The 20,527-nt window shown below is 46.5% G+C and overlaps 8 protein-coding genes across 11 annotated transcripts; 3 read left to right on the top strand and 5 right to left on the bottom strand.

Annotated features, from left to right (window-relative positions):
* Window positions 1-4: 4 nt before the first annotated feature.
* On the top strand, window positions 5-2,818 carry LOC117144435 (dynein regulatory complex protein 11). Of its 2 annotated transcripts, XM_033309582.1 has the most exons (6): window positions 5-244; window positions 308-1,308; window positions 1,363-2,271; window positions 2,335-2,505; window positions 2,559-2,707; window positions 2,764-2,818. In XM_033309582.1, exons 1-6 carry the CDS (start codon window positions 5-7, stop codon window positions 2,766-2,768), a joined length of 2,475 nt encoding a protein of 824 aa, XP_033165473.1. In that variant the 3' UTR covers window positions 2,769-2,818. The 2 variants fall into 2 exon arrangements, with proteins under 2 accessions (XP_033165473.1, XP_033165472.1); XM_033309581.1 differs by having other exon boundaries at window positions 2,559-2,818.
* A 49-nt stretch (window positions 2,819-2,867) lies between these two features.
* Window positions 2,868-3,989, bottom strand: LOC117144442 (U6 snRNA phosphodiesterase). Of its 2 annotated transcripts, XM_033309595.1 has the most exons (3): window positions 3,802-3,973; window positions 3,408-3,749; window positions 2,868-3,346 (listed from the first exon to the last, which is right to left on the bottom strand). In XM_033309595.1, exons 1-3 carry the CDS (start codon window positions 3,897-3,899, stop codon window positions 3,010-3,012), a joined length of 777 nt encoding a protein of 258 aa, XP_033165486.1. In that variant the 5' UTR covers window positions 3,900-3,973; the 3' UTR covers window positions 2,868-3,009. The 2 variants fall into 2 exon arrangements, with proteins under 2 accessions (XP_033165486.1, XP_033165487.1); XM_033309596.1 differs by lacking the exon at window positions 2,868-3,346 and having other exon boundaries at window positions 3,605-3,729; window positions 3,802-3,989.
* Window positions 3,990-4,154: 165 nt separating this feature from the next.
* Window positions 4,155-5,416, bottom strand: LOC117144444 (mitochondrial pyruvate carrier 2). Its single transcript, XM_033309598.1, has 4 exons — window positions 5,258-5,416; window positions 5,002-5,170; window positions 4,902-4,942; window positions 4,155-4,522 (listed from the first exon to the last, which is right to left on the bottom strand). The coding sequence occupies exons 2-4, from the start codon at window positions 5,147-5,149 to the stop codon at window positions 4,256-4,258; spliced, it is 456 nt and encodes a 151-aa protein (XP_033165489.1). The 5' UTR covers window positions 5,150-5,170; window positions 5,258-5,416; the 3' UTR covers window positions 4,155-4,255.
* Window positions 5,417-5,823: 407 nt separating this feature from the next.
* On the bottom strand, window positions 5,824-7,358 carry LOC117144443 (mitochondrial pyruvate carrier 2). The gene is made up of 3 exons (XM_033309597.1): window positions 6,990-7,358; window positions 6,892-6,932; window positions 5,824-6,377 (listed from the first exon to the last, which is right to left on the bottom strand). Exons 1-3 carry the CDS (start codon window positions 7,153-7,155, stop codon window positions 6,120-6,122), a joined length of 465 nt encoding a protein of 154 aa, XP_033165488.1. The 5' UTR covers window positions 7,156-7,358; the 3' UTR covers window positions 5,824-6,119.
* Window positions 7,359-8,582: 1,224 nt separating this feature from the next.
* On the bottom strand, window positions 8,583-11,367 carry LOC117144437 (importin subunit alpha-4). 2 transcript variants are annotated; one of them, XM_033309584.1, is made up of 6 exons: window positions 11,236-11,367; window positions 10,836-10,994; window positions 10,398-10,778; window positions 9,507-10,337; window positions 9,267-9,443; window positions 8,583-9,199 (listed from the first exon to the last, which is right to left on the bottom strand). In XM_033309584.1, the coding sequence occupies exons 2-6, from the start codon at window positions 10,893-10,895 to the stop codon at window positions 9,104-9,106; spliced, it is 1,545 nt and encodes a 514-aa protein (XP_033165475.1). In that variant the 5' UTR covers window positions 10,896-10,994; window positions 11,236-11,367; the 3' UTR covers window positions 8,583-9,103. The 2 variants fall into 2 exon arrangements, with proteins under 2 accessions (XP_033165475.1, XP_033165477.1); XM_033309586.1 differs by having other exon boundaries at window positions 10,836-10,937.
* A 307-nt stretch (window positions 11,368-11,674) lies between these two features.
* LOC117144312 (protein SON) lies at window positions 11,675-14,720 on the top strand. The gene is made up of 2 exons (XM_033309424.1): window positions 11,675-13,809; window positions 13,869-14,720. Exons 1-2 carry the CDS (start codon window positions 11,818-11,820, stop codon window positions 14,574-14,576), a joined length of 2,700 nt encoding a protein of 899 aa, XP_033165315.1. The 5' UTR covers window positions 11,675-11,817; the 3' UTR covers window positions 14,577-14,720.
* Window positions 14,721-15,079: 359 nt separating this feature from the next.
* LOC117144785 (zinc finger protein 883) lies at window positions 15,080-20,321 on the top strand. The gene is made up of 6 exons (XM_033310153.1): window positions 15,080-15,850; window positions 17,188-18,052; window positions 18,197-18,283; window positions 18,927-19,397; window positions 19,459-19,608; window positions 19,666-20,321. The coding sequence occupies exons 1-6, from the start codon at window positions 15,698-15,700 to the stop codon at window positions 19,746-19,748; spliced, it is 1,809 nt and encodes a 602-aa protein (XP_033166044.1). The 5' UTR covers window positions 15,080-15,697; the 3' UTR covers window positions 19,749-20,321.
* On the bottom strand, window positions 16,240-16,946 carry LOC117144786. The gene is made up of 4 exons (XM_033310154.1): window positions 16,884-16,946; window positions 16,688-16,828; window positions 16,452-16,595; window positions 16,240-16,395 (listed from the first exon to the last, which is right to left on the bottom strand). Exons 1-4 carry the CDS (start codon window positions 16,944-16,946, stop codon window positions 16,240-16,242), a joined length of 504 nt encoding a protein of 167 aa, XP_033166045.1.
* Window positions 20,322-20,527: the final 206 nt, after the last annotated feature.

Raw genomic sequence — 20,527 nt, 5'->3', positions numbered from 1 at the left:
CATCATGTCCAGCACATATTTCAACGATATCTGGCACCAATCCCAGCATGAATGCGAGCTGCTCTCCACGATTGACTATGAGAGGCAGCACCAGGATGTGGAGACGACGGTGGCCACCATGAATGCAGCGGTCGGATCCGTAGCAGCCGATGCGGATGCCAAGGCCTTGCTGCAGTCCAGTCTGTACGAGTTCTATCTGCGCTACATATGTCTGAGCAATCGGCTGGAGGATGTCTACGATAATGTGGGTGAATGATAAATAAAAGTGGTATATATGAGGAGATTCTTTATCCTCAACTTTCCGTAGATGATTCAGCCTCAGAAGCGCCAGTTGGTGCGTAAGTTACTGGACGCCTGTCTGGGTCGAGTGGTGGAGCTGAAGCACGATCTCGTGAATATCGACTTGATGGAGTTCAGCTACAACGACGAGGTGGTGGAACGCCTGCGCCTGACGCCCATGGAAACGGAGCTGAGGATACCACGCTACTTTCTGCGTGAGCGTCAGCAGGAGCTAGAGTTTCGAAAGAAGACCATGCATGAAATCCTAACGAAGCTGGGTTGGCTTGAGGAGCACGAGCTGGAGGAGACGGTTACCACCGAGATCGAAGCCATTAGGATGCTTCAGATGCATGAGCGAGCGCGACAAGGACGCTTGCGTGCCCACTTCATGAAGGAGATTCGCATCCTTAAGGAGAAGGGCAAGTCGGAGGAGCGCACCGAAAAGGAGCGCAGTGACTCCGGTCTGTTGGCTGCCATGAAGATTCAGAAGATGTGGCGTGGCCACACAGCTCGACGGATAACGCGGCGCCGCAAGATGGAGGAGATGATCCTGATCGGAATGCTGCCACCACCGCCGGCTGTGGTCAAGGAACGAGCCGAGAAGTTGGAGAAGCTGCAGCACAACGAGAAGCGCTACCAGGCGCAGGCGTTATACGGCAAAGAGTTTGAGGAGCGACAGAGCGCACTGAAGGAGGAGATTCGGGCCAAGCACGGAGCCAGCATGAAGGAGGACATCGCCGATGAGATTCGGGCTTGGGTAAAGGACTGCTACGACAAGACTGGCAAGCTGCCGGACTTTCCCTCCGAGGATCAGGGCGGCTCATTGCATATTTTCAGCAGACCTGGAACTGAGAGTGAACACAGCCGTTCGTCGGCCCGCTCCTCCAAGGAGTCGCGAAAGACCAAGGATAAGTCCAAGTCACCCGCTCGCAGTGGTGACCTCAATGTCAACGAAAACCAAGACGAGGAAGTTAGCTTCCAGCCGGCACCGTCCGTCTGCCTACCAGACATCCGTGCGGAGATCGATCTGTGAGTAAAGATTTGTAATAAATTAATCTAAATTTAATCTTTTTACAACTTAAGGTTTAACGATACCTGGCGTGATAAGGATGAAACCGGTGTGCTGAGCCAAGCGGCCTATGAGGACATGATCTACAGCGACAAGTACCAGGAGGTGGAGCTAGAGTTTCGGCGCGCCGTCGACGATGTGATGCGCCAGGAGATCGAGCTGCTCCAAACGGCGGTCGGCAAGAAGGTGAAGAAGAGCAGCAAAAAGACTCGGCGATCCGGCAAGAAGAGCAAAAAGAAGAAGGAGAAGGATCTAACGCCGGATCGCACTACGGAGTCGCTGTACGAGGAGCTGGTCACGAATGGCATAATCCGGAAATACCCGGAGCTAAGGCTAAAGCAATTCTTGGGCGACAAGGCGTTGACTGCCAGGAATGGCACGAATCCCTCTCCGGGCGACATTCGTCAGATTCTCACGGAGTACTGCATCCTTCCACTGGGATCTGATGCTATTCACAACTGTACTCCACTGATACGTTCCATCCTGTTGGCTGGACCCAAAGGATCCGGGAAGAAGGCACTGCTCCACGCCATTTGCACGGAGGTGGGTGCCGTGCTTTTCGATCTGACTCCTGCCAATATTGTGGGGAAGTATCCTGGCAAATCGGGACTGATAATGCTGATCCATCTGGTACTGAAGGTGTCGCGACTGCTCCAACCTGCGGTGATATTCATGGGCGATGCGGAGCGGCCTTTCATGAAGAAAATTCCGAAAACGGATCGCACAGATCCCAAGCGGCTGAAGAAGGATCTGCCCAAGTTGATAAAGAACATTGCTCCCGAGGATCGCGTTGTTTTCATTGGCACCTCCAATCTGCCCTGGGAGGCGGATCAAAAGCTACTGCAATCCGTCTATAATCGGTTCATCTATATTCCACGACCGGATTACGGCGCCATGTCGCATGCCTGGAAAACATTGTTGCAGTGCGTAAATGTGGGGGGATTCATTTGCAAAATAATCTATTGATTTGGTTTATACCCCGACAGCGATTACTCTGGTGGCATTTCCAACCTGGACACCAGCGCCATGGCCAAGATATCAGATGGCTATACCATTGGATCCATAGATGCATGCCTCAAGGAGGTGATGACCTGCAAGCGGAAACTCCAGCTGCGCACCCAACCGTTGACCAATGCCGAACTGATCAATGTTCTGTGGTAACTAGATTTGGCTATGAAGTCAGATATATGTTAGATTCCATGCCTTTCAGCTCACGAGATCCTGTCTATCGCGAGGAGGAGGAAGCTTTCGAGTCCTGGTGGTCGAAGACCCCCCTCGGCCGCCGTCGACAGCGGTTTTTGGAGCTGGAGGAGGAGCGATTGCTGGAGGAGCAGGCGCAGGCGGCCAAGCAGGGAAATGGTAACAAGAAAAAGGGTCTTAATTAAAAGGTAATCACTGCACTTCTTATATTTAAGCCTAATTTGTAAGGAAACATCATTGGATTGCTAATGGTAACCATTCATTCAACGCTATGGCTTGCTTTAAAATCTTGCTTTTATTAGCAAACTACAATTTAAATGTTCATGTCTATGAACTAATATGGCATTACATTTTTCATAAACTTTGATACTTAATAAAGTCAATATATCTTTTTCACTACATTTCAATTAAAAGAGCAGCATGCATAATAATTTATGATTCAATTAAAGACTGGCAATATCCTATTTTAACGTGTAGGTAAAGTCCTTGTTGCCGCACTTTAGGTGCACCTCGTTGACCGCCAGGCAGAGTGTGTCCTGATCCTCAAGGAGCTCTTGTAGCTCCGTTAGCTTCTCTTTGAGCAGTGTCTCCTGGTCGCCAACGCACCAAAGAAGGCTGACATGGAACGAGGCCGGATCATAGAACTGCTGCAGTCGGTAGTCGAGCATCACCTTGTCGATGGGCTGCAGAATGGCAGTCATCTTCTCCACAAATGCAGCATCCAGGGGTGCTGCAATGAAGGTCCTGGTTCGCTCCTCATTCGTGTAGATCCGCAGTCCCTGCAAAGTGGCGGCGAATCTAAAAGAGGATTGGTCATCAGCATGGGGAATACTAGATGTTAATGGGTTAAACATCTCACCCCGCGGAGCTGTTGAGCGCGCTTTGCAAGGATCGGGAGAATTCATCGATCTGATGGTACTGCAGCACCACTGTTCGACTCAGGCTCAGATGGAGCGACTCGTTCGGCTGCAGTTCCAAGTGTGGCTCCAGACGGGCAATGGCCTCCGATTGGAACTCCTCCAGCTGGTCAACACATGCAGTTGCCGGCACATAGACGTAAGTGGCCCAGTTTCCCCGCTCGTGCTTGAAACTGCGGATGCGACCGCCATGTTCCGCGGGATCATCCAACAAATCGTCGACGAACTCCTCAGGCTTGGGCTTCTTGGGGCCCAGCAGGGCGGCTGCTGTGGGCAGGGCAGGTCTTCGGCGGTTAAAATGTAGAAATCTACGGGTATTCCAGTAAAGCACTTTACCTTTTCAAGCTGATCAACGCGGGAGTTTGAATGTTTTCGGTGCAGTCCTCATCCTCGGATGCGGAGGAGCTGCTGCCACCATAGTCCACCAGGGCCATATTATTATTTATTTATGTATTTTTCTTTGATTTTAGACAACAAGAAATGACCAACAGCCCAGTATTCGGCGGTTTTTATTTACATTTATCGATTAAATACAAAGTGATGGGTGTTTAGCTTTTTTTTAAATTTATTTTGATAAACAAATTTATTTTAAGCAACTAAATGGTCTCTCAACAAAAAGTAAGACAAAGTTTTGAATTTCACTTTTTATCATTTATTTAGTGCTTATTTTTTCGGTTTTTTTTTTTTACTGGGAAATCTCCCGTTAAATGTATTGACCGTTAAATGCCTTAAAATTTAAAAAATTTGTTTTTATTTGGACTAAATCGATGGAAATGCACAAATTGGTCTACTACAAATTAGCTTCAATAGCCGGGCATTGCTCGCCATTCTTCTCCAGCTTCGACTGTTCCCACTGGTAGTTGTAGTACCTGCCCAGTTGGAAGAGCTGCGTCAGACTCACGAAGAGATTAACCGCGAACAAGCTGTAGTTCTTGGGAATGATCACCAGGGAGTAGCGCGTCCAGATGAGGTTCGTTGCCCCAAGAGCCAGACATCCGTTGGGCGAAATCTTGTCCGCAGGACGCGTCAAGTCACTGAGACCCGCGATAACGAGGCTCTGTGGTGGAATATACATGGAATGGTTGCGGAGATTAGGGAGATCTGGCCGATAGTGCAGGGTAAGTCCCCCCATTGACTGCAAATCCGAATGGCATGTTGGCAAAGCTCCCCCCAGTCAAAACAAAAAAAAGTATTATGAAATATTCCACTAGCCCACAAACCGCACAATCATTCAGTTATCAGAATCTCGCGCGTGGAGAGGAAAATTGTATATACATACGTACTAATTTATCGCGGGCTTGAACAGGTTTGCCGAGAGCTAAACAAATAATAATAAAACACAATATTCGCCCACAGATTTGTCTATCAGCTCGATGATAATGGGAATTGGCTAAGGACGCAGGGTTCATGGTTATGCAATTGGTTCCAAAACTTACCCACTTAACGATTGGAGCCCAGAAGAATATCGTCTTGGGGCCTGAAGGAAAGATATGTTAGTATCATCTCTGTCTTTGAAATACCTCTATTTATGATCACCTGCTGGGTGCATCCACAAGGGTCGCATCTTGGGGGGCACATACTTGTCGCAGGCCTTGATAAGTCCATTATACGCCCTGGAGTGAAGACCCTTTCCGGCGGAAGCTGCAGCCGTGGGTGCAGGTGGAGTTGGAGGAGTGGCAGACATTCCGGACCGCAGCTGTTTTTCCTATATTTCCAACGTCCAAACAATAGCAGTTGCACAGAGTAACTGCTTGTCAGGTTTGCGAATCGAGAGGAATTCTATATGGCCTACCTGTAGTCAAGTATTTGTTGAGTATGGGCTGATTGATTGGAAGCGCTGGAATAACAATCGGTTGGGATTGTGATAAACCAGTTGGGAAGTAGTGCTCCGGAACAATCTGAGGCACAACAGCTCCAACCAGGCGTCCATCTACAACTGAGCTTTCCGAAAAGTCCGGGGTACATGCACATATGTTTATGTTTCTCTAGTATTATTAGCTTAACGCTCCTGTTATCACCAGCACTATCAGAGCCACTAGAATACGACGACGCCAGCCCCTCTTTTCGCACTTTGCTTTTGCCGCAATGCTAATAAAAGCTGTTAGTTATATTCTCCTTTTATTGGGTTTTAATTAATTTGTGTTGACTAATTGTGTAAAACTCAACACTGTTATCGTGCAAATAGATTCATCACACATGGCGTATGAGTTATATTCTCGATAATTAATAACAGCTTTTTATATTTAAATTTTCATTTTCTATACGATTTGGCGTACTTATAATAATACCGTTAAGGAAAGACCTTTTAGCCAACTTGGTTCATTATGTTACTGACTTTAACCCAATAAAACGAACAACTACGTTTATCTAGTGACTAAAGTCTTAAAATGTATTGATTTATCATTCTTGTTTCGATTTAACTATACGCAAAGCCTCCACAGTTACAACTTAAGTAATACGAATCACGTCGATAAGGCGGTGTACCATAAATAATAATGGTTAACAGGTTGTATAACCAGGTTGGCGCGATCTGCGAGCACAGCTTTCTCTTAATCCTTTCGTTTACGTTGTGCGTTGTGGGATTTGTATGTACATAACAGTTCGATTAAAGTCTATATAAAGGGTACAGCACCGGTATTCGATTCGATATGTATCTAATTTTGCACCGCCGGCTGCTGCTGCTCCTGCTTCAGCTTCTCCTGACTCTGGTGGTAGTGGTAGGCCCGTGCCAGCTGCACCACCTGCGTGATGCCCACGAAGAGATTCACGGCGAACAGGCTGTAGTTCTTGGGTATGATCACCAGCGAGTAACGCGACCAGATGATGCCCGTGGCAGCCAGGGCGGCGCATCCAGACACGGAGATGGTGTCGGCCGGTCGGGCCAAGTCACTCAGGCCGGCGGCGACGAGACCCTGGCAAAGAAGATATAGGATTAGATTGCTTATTTCATTTTCTTATGACTAGATGCCACGATGTGCTTCATTATACTATGTGTTAGTGTCGCTTTGGGAGATCCCCACTGGCTGTTCTTTGTTTTTAAAACAATTCATTTGTTCTTTGATATATGTATGAGGCTTCTATATTTACGATATGTATAGCCACTATTGAAACAAACATAAACATATGCATAAGTCTTGGCATATATATGAAAAGTTTTTGATAATTATCGCGATTTTGGGGACCCTTTTTTAATAGGGTTCCACAACAGAAGGCAATCCGCTCACGAACACAACCGCATGCGGTTATCAAGCGCAGGTTGCTCGAAATAATCAAATAATTTCATTTAATGGCACCTGCGCTCAGATTTTGCTACCGTCGTTTCGGATTTATGGTGAACTATAGTATGTGTGCGATAATAAAAATCAGCGAAGGTCGTGCGTCGTCCGAGTTATGTAATCCCATCCGTCTGGGTTTCTGTCTACTTACCCATTTGAAGACGGGTGCCCAGAAGAATATCGTCTTGGGACCTGGAATCAAATCAAACCTTAAGATGTGCTCTATATGTAGCATAGTGTGGGACCTACCAGCTGGATGCATCCACAGTGGCCGCAGCTTGGCGGGCACAAATTTGTCGGCGGCGCCAATCATCCCGTTGTACAGCTTGGAGTGGATGCCCTTTCCGGCGGAAGGGGCGGCCGATGGTGGCGGCGGGGGAACGGGCGGGGGTGGCTGAACGGCTGTGGACGACATTTTGTTGTTGTTGCTATTTGTGCGAAAAAATTCCACGGGGCGCAGTGATGATAATTTATGCGTCCAAACTCGTTGGCTGGCAATCACAAAATAAAATCTACTATGAAACGCTAAACAACAAAAGCCAAAAAGCTTCGTGAGAGAGCGAAAAAGGCAAAGAGAGAAAAAGAGAGAGCTAGCACCCACACAACCGCATGCTCGAACAGCTGAGCGCGCTATTTACTAACGTGTTTAATTTGACACGTTAAGGAAATACCTATACAATTGTACCTAAAACCCGTACTTGACTTTCTAAAAACTGCAAAAATCATGAATTCATTTATTTAATCTCTTTAGGAACAGGTTTTTGCCCGATCACAGGTTCATTAGCTGCCGCACAACATCCTTGACCTTGAGGAGAGTGTGCCAATTTCCGCAATTTCCGCAGCTAAATGTTGACGGAAGCAAAAGTGTCTCAATTGAATGCAGCGCTACCAATACCAGAGCAGCATCTCTATAAATAGCACGCCAATGCAAGTTTTTTAGGAGTCACGCGACAATAGTGATGAGTAATTTTTCACTAATACAAATAATGAATTTCAAAATCTTAAATTTATTAAATTTCACAGGAAATGGCTTATTAAAACACATACAATTACACAATTATACAAATAATTTTAGCACCCCAACAGCTGGCGTACTACAGCTAGACAATCTGCCATCTCCAATTCCAGTGTTGGTAAATGTTCTTCCGCCTACATATAGTTTAAAAAAGATTATGTTAACATAAATTAGATTAAAGATTTGTGCTGTACGAGCTAGTACGAGCCACTTTTATAAAGTTAACAGAATTCGAAATGTCTTATAAATAATTATAGAAGCCCATGTAGATGATGGGTAAGTTACACGTAAATATTTTGAGTAGTTCCAAAAACAACCGCCAGGGGAACCTCTCTTTAAATGATAGTACAAATACGTAAAAATAAAATGAAGAGCTATTTATTCCCACACTCCTCAAGGTTATCAAGTAAAACATACACCATATCACCCAACTAAATCCTAATGATTTAAAGTATCCTATACTGTATACAGAACACTAGCGAAACTGATGCCTTGCAAATGAGTAATTAACATAATTTGATCCCTCAATTGAGGGAAACGCCCAGTCCCTTCTGTTGCAATCCGGATTGGATGTTCGGTCTGATTGTTTACAAATATTTACTCGATCTGTTGCCATGTGAAAGCCGATTTTTCAGCTGCCCTGCCAGGTAGACGGGCAATTGCGCATTAATGGGAAACGTGCTCAAGTGACGCACTAGCTTAAATAAACGCTAATTATTAGCAGCTCGGCCGACGGACAACTCGAATGCCTGGTTTGAAACGCGACACACTTGTGCCTATAAAATTCCGCTTAACTTATCTGCCTGGAAACAAAATGATGAGTGGCCTTTTGCTTTTATCGTTTTCATGTTAGAAATGTATACATATGTAATTTCAATTACAAATCAGAAGCGTAAATATTTAAATAATTTCATATAAATCAAATAGGTCTACATTCTTTTTGAAATCTGTTTCTCATTCCTGTGTGTTTATATTTTGGATGATCTATAGCAGAGTCGCTCCAATCGGAGAAGTCCTTGCATTGCACATTCACACACCCAGGAGTGTGTGTATGTTTGAATTTTGTAATTTTGATAACACAGAATTGAGAGAAGCTAAAACGGCTGCAGCGGATTATCCGTTGTGTATCCTCCAGAGTTCCTATTCTCGTCCCTAAAACGAACCCGGCTGTCTAATTGCTGCTGTGTGGTGGACAAAATATAATGCTATTATTATGTGAATTGGTTGACGGCTCGTCGGGCTTGTTCATACACAAGGAATTGTGTACGGATAAACGCCAAATTATGTGTGTTGCACGTGTTTGGTTTTCTTTTTACTGCTACTGCGCGGCTGCTTTCTGATTAAATCGTTAAAAGTTGAATGAGTTCATCGTTAGCCTATCGGCGTGCGGATCGAAATTGTATTGTGCGCCGTCGGAGCTCGGTGCCATGTTAGTCTGTTCGCCCTGTAAAGGATTAATCAAAAAACGATTTAGAATAATAACAAAGGGCTGAGTTAAACTGTTAGCTCACCTCATCAGTGAAGTATTGATCGATTATCTCATAAGCTAGTTTGTAGATTTCAACGTTTTCGTGGCTCTGCAGCCGCTCGATCTTGGCCAGGCCCTCGCATTCCTCAATGCAGTTGGCCACCGCCTCAACATGAGAATCGGCCACTTTTAACATATTGTTCAGACCATCCAAAACCACCTGTAAAAAAAAAGGAAATGTGTTACTCCAAACCAATATGTGAAGAGACGCAATTAAACTTACATTTATAACTTGCGTATCCTGGCACGAAAGGAGGTCACAGAATGGCGGGATAACGCCCTCCTTGATTAAGGTGAAAACCTGTTCGCGGTTGCCGCTAATGGTCAGATTGCTGATGGCCCAGGCAGCCTCCTTCTGTGTCTGGAACTCGCCCTTGCTTAGGTTCTCGATAATTTTGGGTAGGAGACCCACGTTAATAACAGCCTGGACTTGCGACTGATTTCCAGCGGTTATATTCGAAAGGAACCAAACCGCCTCCTTTCGGATCTTCTCCTTGGGATGCGAGAGCAGGCCCGGGAAGTAGGAGAGCGCGTCGTAGTTGAGCACAACCTGTGTCTGCTCATCCGATCCAGTCACAATATTGCCAACAGCCCGCAGTGCGGCTGTCTGAACCTTGACATCGCTGTTGCCCAGCAGTGGTATCAGCTTGGGTACAACTCCACTTTCAATGACCATCTGGATCTGCTCGTTGCCGCCGTCAGTCAAATAGCTGATGGCCCAGACCGTGTCCACCAGGATGTTCGTGTCGGTGTGATGGATTAGCACATTGAGTGCGGGCAGGATCTCATGAATGGTGGCTGCCGGGGGAGCCGGTTCCTTGTTGCGGCACAAATTCACAATCACCCATGTTACATTGCGCAAGAATGTGATGGGGATGTCTGGCTTGATGAACGACAAAAGTGGCTGCACGACTCCGTGCTTAATGACAAAATCGCGGAGCAAAGGACCATCGCCTATGATGTTGCCCAGGGCCCACACGGCTTGTTCGCAAACATTGGGAGCGGGCGAGTTGAGAAGTTGAAGGAAGAGCGGCACGGCACCGGCGGCAACAACCTATACAGGATTATATTGCATTAAAACAAAGAAAGTGCTGAGTGGGAGAGCTGAACTTACCTCATTGGTCTGGGCCGATGTGCCAGAGGCAATGTTGGTCAGGGCCCAGGCGGCCTCGAATTGGAGCATTGTGTGATTGTGTTGTTTGAGGCACTCCACCAAGATGGGCAAAATGTCGCTTTGGATCAGATCGTTGATGGGTGGATTCTTGTCCGACGATAGCAGCTTGCGTGCAGCCTGAACGGCGGCAAGTTGCTGCTCCGGCTTGGTGGCGTCTGCGGCTGCCTTTGCCAGCTTCTTCAGGTCAATGGACGAGGACAACTGCTCCTCCTCATCTGTGTTCGAGTCCAGATTGGGAACATTGCGGCGCTTGAGAATGGTCTCATCGCGCTTGTTCTTCCTCAGCTCAACGGTAACTTCGTTTCTGCGACGTCGCATTTCCTGCAAATTAATAATAATTAATGTTTCCCATTTTAGCGGTAACTTGCAATTACTCACATCCTGGTCTTTCCCTTTGTTTTTGAAGTTTTGTAAACGATTTTGTTCCATCGACGTCATTTTGTCCGATTTTTTTCTATAAGGTGTCGCTTTCTCGATTGACTGTTAAAAAGTTAGTTTTTAAAAACAATTGAATGCGATGATGGCGACGTACGCCTCCTGGCGTATTCGATGAACAATTAATAATTTGTTCCAATTGCACACCAGCCAATGGGAAAAATTATTCGCACCCACACCAGCGCACATCCAAGAAAAAATAACGTAGAATCGACCAACACAGTTGCAGCACAACACGATGGCGCAGGCATTGAAAAAAAGAAATGGCGAAAAAATACATGAAAATTAGCAATGCAACGGGCGAAAAAAGTGTTTCTCTTGGTCCTCGGTAGCGGATACTTACGTTTTTAGCTCGTAAATTGGGTTTCTCCCACGATACACACACTTTCTACGTCTTTTAAAAGCGATCAAATTCTTTCCTTTTTATTAAAATTGCAATCAGTGACAACGACGTGAGTGAAGTTGGCTGCGGTTGGCAATTCGGGACTGCCAACTTATAGACAGAGTCGATTGAAGCGCCAATCGTTAGATCTGAACTTATGTCGGCTTATTGTTTAGTCGCTGAATTTTAGACATAAGCTCGTGGTGTGAAATTTTACTAGTTTGCTCCGTTGAAGTTTTAAGCTTATGATCCAGTTGAACATTGTTTCTATAATTTGAGTTATAGAAATTCATATTATTTAGGTTTTTCAAGCTGGCGCTCGTCATGGCGGTACTATTACACATCCCTAGCAAAGTATCGATATCTTTGAGCTCTGCGAACTGTAGATACCATCATGTGTGTCATCACTATTATTGAAACTTCTGTCCAAGGAAGACGTGCAGAAAAACGCTTATTCGCGAACAGCGACTAATTCGCTGATCTGTGGCGATAATCCATTAGCATGCATAGACGATAGGACGATCCGGGCCCAGCGAAAGAGTAATGACGGAGAACACAGAGAAAGGAGCGAGCGTAGAAACGCCTCAACTGGCGGGGTCTCAGCCAAATCCTCCGGATCAGGAGCCACTTCCACTAACCGAGATTCCGCCAATTAAGGTAAAGAGCGAACGACCGGACGCAGAGGTGGAGGCCAAACTCCGGGCCATGAATGCCAAGATCAAGGCGGAGATGGTGACTTTGATGCGGAGGAGCAACAGCAATGAACTGGTCAACAGGGACGAGTCGGGGGACAGCGAGAGCTCCGCATCGGTGGACGACAAGAAGGACATTAAGCCTGTAAAGTCCTCGAACGAGATCCTTGCCGAGCTATTCGGCGTATTCAATGCCGCTCCACCGGAGGAACTTCTAGACAACAATCTATTCAAGAAAAAGAAAAAGGTGAAAAAGGAGAAGAAAGATAAGAAGGATAAGAAGGCCAAGAAAAAGAAGACGACCAAGTCAGATGGCGAATGCAGCGACTCGGAGGCGGAAGGCAAGCACAAGCATAAACGTAAGAAGCACAAACATAAAGACGGCAGAGTCAAAGACAAGGAGAAGGAACGGGACCGCGATAGGGACAAATCCAAGGAGAAAGATCGGGACCGGGAAAAATCTAAGGAGAAGGATCGGGACCGCGACAAATCTAAGGAGAAGGATCGGGACCGCGTTGCGGACAAATCAAAGGAGAAGGATCGAGACAGGGACAAGGATAGGGACAAATCCAAAGATAAGCTTACGGCAGCACAAGCTCCCTCCGAGAAGGAGAAAGAAAAGTCTGGGAGCAGGAAGCGCAGCGCGGTGGAGCCTTCCAGTCATTCCGAAAAGCGGGAACGACATGAAAGGGAGAAGCATCGCGACTGGGAACGAGAAAGGGAACGGGAAAACGAGCGTGAAAGGGAAAGCGTCCGCTCCCACAATAGCTTTTACAACGGACATCGTGAAGCGGATCGCTCGAAAGGATCTGAATCAGCGAGCACAAAGTCACGGCAGGAACACGATCTCTCCGATATCTCGCTCTCCGATGAGGAGTCGTACCTCCGGGAAAAGGCTTCCAACGGACGCAGACGGGCGCACAACAGCTTTTATGATGGAAAGGAGGAACCCTCGGTTTCACCCAGACGGAACGTGCGCGAATCCAACACCAGGAGGAACCGAAAGTCAAGATCTCGCTCGCGTGACCTCGGCATCGACAAAAAGCGCTTGCTCGAGATTGCGCGCCGAAATGCCATTAACATGTTCAAACGGGGAACCATGCCCGGTGTGGCTAACATGACGGCAGAGGTCAAGGACAAGGTGCTCGTCAAGATGCGCTACGGAGGACGCACTATTCAAGATCTTACCGACTTCTGCAAAAAAATCTCCAACGGCGACGGACTGTCAGATCTGAGTTCTGAAGAGGAGTCCGATGTGGACAAGAATGGTAATGCGAAGGCCTTTCATCATCCCTTTCAGCTGAAGGAGCGCGAGCCAATTGTGATGCATATACGAAACTCAACCGCGCTGGTTCCAGCACCACCTCGACTAGACGAGCAAACAAAGGCCATAACCATGCAGTTCCCGGTGTCATCGGGTCAGACCCATCGCAACAATGAGGTGTGGGTGCCGGTGGATCCTAAGGACTCGCTAGTGCCGTTGCCCTCCCTACCGCCAGCAAAACAGGCCACCAATATGTTTAAGGAAACGCCGAAGAACGTATTTGCGAAGTCGATACCATTGCAGGAGCAGCAGGAACCCGCCTTTAAGCCACTGGGAGGAGCAGTCGTAGTCCCACCCTTAGCCGCCACTCAGTTATCCACTGTTCCTCAACCCGTCCCGTTGACCGTTCCCAAAGAGCTTGTCCCTCCGGCTGTTCCCTTCGTTCCGGAGGTGCCCATCCCGTCAACGTCACCCGTAGCACCGACGCAAAGTCCTTCCATTTTTCCCGATGTTATGCCGCCTTCCATGGACGTATCCAGCATAATCACCCAGCGTCTTAGTGCCATACGACGCCTGCAGGTGAGCTCTAGAACCATTTGTCATTTCAACGGTTAGCTTCATAATTTTGTTTATCTTAGGAAAATCCGGCCGACTCTGAGGCCTTAAAAATGATGTACACTGCGCATCGCAACATGTCGTCGTGGGCCAACTCAAAGCATCTGCCCGGTCAGTTCACGGGAAGCACGGGTGCCCAAGTGATGAAGGCCCATGAGCTGAACAGCGGTCCGCAGCTGTGGGTGCGCAAGGACCAAATGACTTCCACCAAGCCGGTGACAGGGGGCATGGGCATGGCGCTCCTGCAGAAGATGGGCTGGAAACCGGGCGAGGGACTGGGCAGATGTAAAACTGGATCATTGCAACCACTTTTGCTGGACGTCAAATTGGACAAGCGTGGCCTGGTGTCGCGCGATGACTTAAGACCGCCGCAAACGCGTGCACCGGCTGCCCAGCGAAGAAATAAAAACATGGCGGGACCAATTGGAGCTGGCCCCTGTCCAGCAGTTCAGGGTGCGGGACCTGGACCGGTGACGCCCACGCCGCTGGTCACCCAGGATAAGCATCCCGTGTGTGTGCTCAACGAACTGACCTCGAAGAACAAGTGGATGCCGCCGCAGTATAAGCTGCGTGAGGATATCGGGCCCGCTTACAACCGCTCCTTTCTCTTTTCGGTCGAGGTTAACGGACAGACCTTTACGCCGGATAGAGGATGTAACAACAAGAAGGAGGCGAAACTCAATGCGGCCGCCTTATGTCTGCGAGCTTTAGGCATCCTTCCGCCCAGCTAGTGATCGACAGTTGAATAGGCTAATTTCTAGATAGTGAATATAAGTGAATCCCCACACTGTACATAAAAGTAGCCCTATGTTTAAGTTGTAAAGTCTTGTTCGTCTCCTTTGGAGCGATGTCAAATATAGTTCTAACATCAAAAATGATGTAAGTTTGACTAAAATTACTGATATTTGATGTACTCCTAACTTTATCATTTCTATCATTTATAAACTACTTACTTTGATGCTGTCTTTCATATCAGTTATAAATTACCTATTTACTTCTAGTTCCTTTTAGAAATCAAATTTTCGTATTTGAATTAGTCTTAATGATCTGTTTTTTCTTCATTAAATTGAATATTTTAATTTAATTAATTCATTGATTTTTGACACTCTAATTTTTCCAAGTGTAATGCCCGTTATTTGGGAGAGGAGCTTTAACGCGCGAGCTTTGCTTACTCGCCCGCCTAACGGGGCTTTTGCGCAAGTACACAAACAAAGCCAGCTGTTCCATCCGAGTGGGTTAAACAAGAGTGGGCCGTGTGGACAGAGACTGGCAGTGGATGTGGTAGTGGGAGTGGGAGCATCGGCGCTGCAAGTTCCAAAAGATTGCTCCTCGACGAAGGTCAGTTCACGCGGAAGCTCGAACTTCGTCGGATGGCGAGCACGGACCATTGGATTGGCTAGCAGGCGCAGCAGAAGGGGCCACAGCGAGCGGAGCAGAGGTCGTCACCCGGATACAGACAAAACTTTTCCGAGTGCCCCAGTCCTCGTCGCCCAATTCCCCAACAGCAGCAGCAGCAGCAGCATCATCATCACTCAGCATCCAAAAATGCCTCAAAAACGTGCACAATAATATTTGTTGTGAAAATATCCAATGCCAGCGTGCAAATGCTTTTGAGCCACTGCGTCTTGGCATTCGGTGGATGTGGCTGCGGATTTGGATGTGGTTTTCGTATCGACGCACGCAATCACAGCCCGCGTAGCTCGTAAAGTTGCATAATTACCGCACATGAATGGCTGGCGCGTCGAATTTGGGCGTTGCAGTTGCAGTTGCATTGGCCGCATATCGCCAACGTTGTCATCGCCGTTGATGCACTGCCGCATTTTCGCTGGCCACTTTGTTTGCGGCCAACGCCATGGAAACGTGCCGCACCTGTGCGATTTCCATGTTCGTGTGCGATTTCGAAAATGGCAGCAACAACAGCCACTTCCTGGACCTCCATCATCCCAACTGCTGGCCCAGCGAAATGGCCCAGATTCGCCTCCAGTTCGCCAACTGGAATCTAAAGGTGAGTGCGTGATCCGGTCTAAATGGGATTTAAGATAGGAAAAACTACATGTCCTTGGTATTCATTGTCTCAAAAGATTCCCAATCTCTAAATTAATGTAACTTACCCAATTTCTTACTCTGCGCCTAGCTAGTTGCTTTGTATTTCTCTCACTGTAACAATTGCAACTTTTCGCAAGTGAAAGTTGTGTGTTAGCCATGTTTTCACAATCGAGCCACTTGGGGCTTAATTATGCATAGCATGGTTATTTTCCTGCCAACCCCAAAGCTTTGGGGAAATTGTCAATCTAAGGTTTTCCGGAATCATTAATTTTTTAAAACACCGTTCCTATTACGCGAATAATTATTTATCATTATTTATTTTCCATATTGACATTCAAACCCACATGGCTAGGATATAGTACAATATATCTTGACCATCGCCCGATCGATGTCATAGGCAATCCAATGAGTTTCCAGTAGATAATCACCTTCAGGAAAGGGTAGAACCTTCGTAACTCTGTGGTTAACAAAGTCTATGGGAATCTTATCGACAATCAGATCGTTCTATAGTATAAAATAGTAGAAAATTGATAATAATAATACACAATACATATACTCACATTGAAGGGGCAGTGATTAATATTCGAGTAGGAATTAAAGAATTCGTAAAAGTATTTTCCTATTGGGTTCGAATCAGTGTTTCTTAAAAATCTACACGCATCCAATGTTATGTTGAACATGAAGGGTCTGTAGCCGTTAAATCGCTTATATAGCATGAAAGTGATCTGAATATATTGACAAATAATGGTAAATGTTACTAATTTGTTTAATATTCACATACCTTGGCCTTTGTAACTGGCGTTTTGAATAGGTTCACCTTTAGGGTTAAGTACTTATAGCTCCGATTTGCAGACCTTATGTAGCAATATTCAAAATCGTCGAAACTTTTGTCGAACGATGTGCACTGGACGTTGGTGAACTCAAATTTCGAGGAGGCCTGTACGAAAAAATCGATTAGTTTAATGCAGTTTATGCAAATTTGAAGTAGCAACCCATTTAGCCATGAGAAGAATTACTAAAATCACTATTATGTGGCAGCGTGGATTCTTCAGCATCGTGCAATAAATGTCACAGCATAAACTAAACTGAATTCGTTTAAAAAAATATATTGAAAAATAAGTATTCCCAATAAGGAAATCAAATTGCGTTTCATAATAATAAAGCACGAACTCCAATTATTCAAGGTAATTTAGCAACGCATAGCGATTCGATTAATTGGTTGGTTTCTATAATATGGCTGTCAATTTGTTCCATGACTTAATATCCAGCCGACTAAATCCAGTGAATTCGTTTCAGATATCTCCCAACGATGGACTGCCCCAGAAGATCTGCAGCGACTGCTTCACCAAGTTCTGCTCGATCAACGCATTCCGAGTGGCCTGCCAGGAGGCACAGCTGAAGCTGTCCCACATCTACGACAAGATCGATGCCAGCAGCCTGGAAGATGAGGAGATTGGACAGGAGGACTTGGAGCCAGCGGAAGAGCATCAGGAAACGGAAACAACCAAGCCAACAACGACGGTTTCAGCCGAAACACAACCAAACAACACTGCCAGTGATCCCATTGAGATTTTTGTGGAGGCCGTAGTCATCGACGAGGCGGAGGAGGAGGAGCAGCAGCAGCAGTATGATGAGGAGGTGGATGAACCAATCACGGAGGAGTCTGCTCCCCCGCAACTGACCATTAGCTATGCCTGCAAGTTCTGTCTGCGCCCGCAGGAGAGCTACCAGCTGCAGCAACTCTTGCTGGAGCACATCAATGCTAGCCACGATCCGGAGCAACCGTACAATTGTCCGGAGTGCGAGGCCCGCTTCCAGGACGCCGCCTCGCGCACAGTGCACCTGAAAAGCAGCCACGTGGAGAAGCAACATGCCTGCGGCGTGTGCGGCAAGAAGTACGGCGACCGGCACAATCTGCGCCACCACGTGGAGAAGTACCATTCGGAGACGGACTTTGAGTGCGCGCTGTGCGAGAAGCGCTTCTACACCCGCAAGAGCCTCAACTACCACATGAAGTGGCACAATCCGGATCGCCAGTTCAAGTGTCGCCACAGCGGATGCGAGCGACTCTTTATCAGCCAGCGGCATCTCATGTGCCACGAGGCCACCCACTCGGGCACCAGTTCCAGGAAGAGCGAGCACTGCGGCTTCTGCGGGAAGAGTAAGAATCACCAATCACCAATCACCAATGAGCTGAATATTGCGCATACGCCATGTTGATCAGTGTTCCTGTTGATTATACTATCTCCTCTTTACAATCTATTAGTAAACTTTATTAACTTTAGATACCCTTTTATTCACACAGCATTCATCCATCTGAAGACCCTGCGCTGGCACATTTACCGGCAGCATGGCGGGGAGAAGCCCTACAAGTGTGCCAATTGCACGGAGGGTAAGTCAAGTTGGTTCCTCTAATCCGGGGACACCTACACCAGGATCTTCGGTACTTGGTACTGGAAGACCCATCGATTTGAACAACTCACAAACATGAGCATTAACCACCATATATCAATCTGTCGCATCATATATCAACATTCTCACATCCAACGAGCGCTTTAAGAACATAGAAACTGGGCCAAGACCGGCTGCTTCTGCCGCCCTATATAGTGTGTTAGTCAAGCCAAAAGCAACGGTAAAGATAATGGCTAACCCAGCTCTATTTTGTACACCTTTTTAGCCATCGCATGCGATTAACGAACGGCAAACGTTTTGTACTTATATTTCCACATAGCCACCTAGCTAGCGTTTTAACCAATTAAACCAATCGAACCCAATCAACCAAATGCATAACCAACTCCATCCACCGTACGAATCCCTGGAGAGCAGCATGCCAGCAATCACCTAGCTAATCGTCCTGAATCTAAGGAATTTCATCCATTACTTTACCATAGTTTTATTTTTCTTCACAAACTTTACTTCCTACCTTCAGGACGATACATTTTTACGAGTTTTCTACTTCATGACACCCTCTACGACTAGCCATCCGTTAACTATGTGCCAATGGATGCTAAACCCATTTCTGTCCATTTCCACAGTCTTTGCATCCTATGCGGAGAAAAGGATTCACATGCTGGAGCGGCACAGGGAGAACCTGACTGCCATCGAGCGCAGCGAGTGCATGCTGTGCCGCCAGCCCTTCTCCAGCGAACCGGATTTGATCCACCACATGTCCGCGGAGCACTTGCAGCGTCCTGGCGCTCCCATTATCGCTAACAACAAGCGGGTGCTGCAACAGAAGCGGGAACGCCAGTACTCCGGACTCTTTCAGTGCGGCAGCTGCAGCCAGAGGTTCAACATGAAGTCCGCTCTGGAGCGGCACGCCGCCGTGCATTCCGAGAAGGATCGACCGCACGCCTGTCCGCACTGCTCCAAGCGGTTTAAGCGCGCCCAGGACATGAAGTGGCACATTAAGACCCACGAGAAGGAGAAGCCCAATGTGTGTGATGTTTGCGGCAAGGCATTCGCCCTCAAGTATGTGCTCACCCAGCATCGCTTGAGTCACGAGGGTAAGGATGTCACATGTACATATGTATCTTTTGAAACATCTAATAAATCAATCTTTTGCAGTCTTGGAGAAGAACTTCAAGTGCAACGTTTGCGGTCGAGCCTATCTGTTCGAGAAGTCATTGCGGCTGCATCAGCGAACTCACACGGGCAAAACCTACTACAAATGCGATCTCTGTCAGGAAAGATTTGTCACGCACATTAAGCTCAAGAGTATGTATGCGAAATCACTCAATGATGCACTTCCATATAGATGAACATCGCTTCCAGCTCACATGCAAAAGACACACGCCTCTCAGCCGCTCTCGGCGGACCAGCCTCTGGATGATCTGATCAACATTGTGATTTCCTAACCAAGTGGAACAGCAAGCACAGCGCAGAAACTGCAATGCATTGGGAGCGTAGCTCTCGGAACTCAAGCTTAAATAGACCATATACATACATGTACCCTCCATCCAATTACACTTACTAGACCATTTATGCACGCAGCGATCTCTGGAACGTGAAAGTGCTTAGAGCTTTATTTAGTGGATATTCCGTAGGGCATAACCCATATACCTATATCTCTGTCCATTTCTTCGATCGGTCCCTAAGGCGCTTCAGCCGCATATCTCTTTCTAACTCTGAGCCATATTAATCTCACAGAACGCCTTTAAACACTCCCAGCACATACATACATATATCCATTTGACCACTTAGCGATAAGAAATAAGCAATGAGAAGAAACAAGATGTTATACGAGCAATCTAAGCTTCGCGGCGAACTTTTAATGCTCAAGAAATGCATTTATTTCCAGATGAAACCGATAAGTATTTACAATAATTACCGAAAATGTATAAGAATATTTAAAATATCAATATACTATGGATTTTAATATGTGTAGTTGCAGATATATTTACCAAATTAATGTTCCAAATAAAAATTCATTTGACCAATGTTTGAATTTCCGTTATTTTTTTAAGTGGGCGGAAGAAATCGATTGGTTTTGACAACTTGCCCAAATACACTTTTTTGCAATGATTTCAAAACTGGCTTTAAAGTAGCTTCAAAAAGCTAGTTCCACTTTAATGAGTAGTGTAGTGCAATCTGAATAATTTATTTGATTTATTATAATTTTCTTTAGAACAATTTA

Source organism: Drosophila mauritiana, chromosome 3R, assembly GCF_004382145.1.
Source record: "Drosophila mauritiana strain mau12 chromosome 3R, ASM438214v1, whole genome shotgun sequence".
Lineage (NCBI taxonomy): Eukaryota > Metazoa > Arthropoda > Insecta > Diptera > Drosophilidae > Drosophila > Drosophila mauritiana.
Note: the sequence above shows the minus strand (reverse complement) of the source record. Positions and strands in the feature narration are given on the sequence as shown.

Excerpts from the sequence above, each read along its gene's own strand:
- LOC117144435 (XM_033309581.1), top strand. The coding sequence starts at position 5 with ATGTCCAGCACATATTTCAACGATATCTGGCACCAATCCCAGCATGAA. Across the intron at positions 1,309-1,362 it reads ATCCGTGCGGAGATCGATCT|GTTTAACGATACCTGGCGTG; the intron begins GTGAGTAAAGAT and ends TTACAACTTAAG. Across the intron at positions 2,506-2,558 it reads GAACTGATCAATGTTCTGTG|CTCACGAGATCCTGTCTATC; the intron begins GTAACTAGATTT and ends CATGCCTTTCAG.
- LOC117144442 (XM_033309595.1), bottom strand. The coding sequence starts at position 3,899 with ATGGCCCTGGTGGACTATGGTGGCAGCAGCTCCTCCGCATCCGAGGAT. Across the intron at positions 3,750-3,801 it reads GCGTTGATCAGCTTGAAAAG|ACCTGCCCTGCCCACAGCAG; the intron begins GTAAAGTGCTTT and ends TAACCGCCGAAG. Across the intron at positions 3,347-3,407 it reads GCGCTCAACAGCTCCGCGGG|ATTCGCCGCCACTTTGCAGG; the intron begins GTGAGATGTTTA and ends ATCCTCTTTTAG.
- LOC117144444 (XM_033309598.1), bottom strand. The coding sequence starts at position 5,149 with ATGTCTGCCACTCCTCCAACTCCACCTGCACCCACGGCTGCAGCTTCC. Across the intron at positions 4,943-5,001 it reads CTTGTGGATGCACCCAGCAG|GCCCCAAGACGATATTCTTC; the intron begins GTGATCATAAAT and ends TCTTTCCTTCAG. Across the intron at positions 4,523-4,901 it reads GGGCTCCAATCGTTAAGTGG|AGCCTCGTTATCGCGGGTCT; the intron begins GTAAGTTTTGGA and ends ATTCCACCACAG.
- LOC117144443 (XM_033309597.1), bottom strand. The coding sequence starts at position 7,155 with ATGTCGTCCACAGCCGTTCAGCCACCCCCGCCCGTTCCCCCGCCGCCA. Across the intron at positions 6,933-6,989 it reads ACTGTGGATGCATCCAGCTG|GTCCCAAGACGATATTCTTC; the intron begins GTAGGTCCCACA and ends ATTTGATTCCAG. Across the intron at positions 6,378-6,891 it reads GGGCACCCGTCTTCAAATGG|GGTCTCGTCGCCGCCGGCCT; the intron begins GTAAGTAGACAG and ends CTTCTTTGCCAG.
- LOC117144437 (XM_033309584.1), bottom strand. The coding sequence starts at position 10,895 with ATGACGTCGATGGAACAAAATCGTTTACAAAACTTCAAAAACAAAGGG. Across the intron at positions 10,779-10,835 it reads ACAAAGGGAAAGACCAGGAT|GAAATGCGACGTCGCAGAAA; the intron begins GTGAGTAATTGC and ends ATTAATTTGCAG. Across the intron at positions 10,338-10,397 it reads CATCGGCCCAGACCAATGAG|GTTGTTGCCGCCGGTGCCGT; the intron begins GTAAGTTCAGCT and ends AATCCTGTATAG.
- LOC117144312 (XM_033309424.1), top strand. The coding sequence starts at position 11,818 with ATGACGGAGAACACAGAGAAAGGAGCGAGCGTAGAAACGCCTCAACTG. Across the intron at positions 13,810-13,868 it reads GTGCCATACGACGCCTGCAG|GAAAATCCGGCCGACTCTGA; the intron begins GTGAGCTCTAGA and ends TGTTTATCTTAG.
- LOC117144785 (XM_033310153.1), top strand. The coding sequence starts at position 15,698 with ATGGAAACGTGCCGCACCTGTGCGATTTCCATGTTCGTGTGCGATTTC. Across the intron at positions 15,851-17,187 it reads TCGCCAACTGGAATCTAAAG|ATATCTCCCAACGATGGACT; the intron begins GTGAGTGCGTGA and ends AATTCGTTTCAG. Across the intron at positions 19,609-19,665 it reads CACGCACATTAAGCTCAAGA|CTCACATGCAAAAGACACAC; the intron begins GTATGTATGCGA and ends CATCGCTTCCAG.
- LOC117144786 (XM_033310154.1), bottom strand. The coding sequence starts at position 16,946 with ATGCTGAAGAATCCACGCTGCCACATAATAGTGATTTTAGTAATTCTT. Across the intron at positions 16,829-16,883 it reads TTCTTCTCATGGCTAAATGG|GCCTCCTCGAAATTTGAGTT; the intron begins GTTGCTACTTCA and ends TTTTTCGTACAG. Across the intron at positions 16,396-16,451 it reads TTAATCACTGCCCCTTCAAT|AACGATCTGATTGTCGATAA; the intron begins GTGAGTATATGT and ends TTTATACTATAG.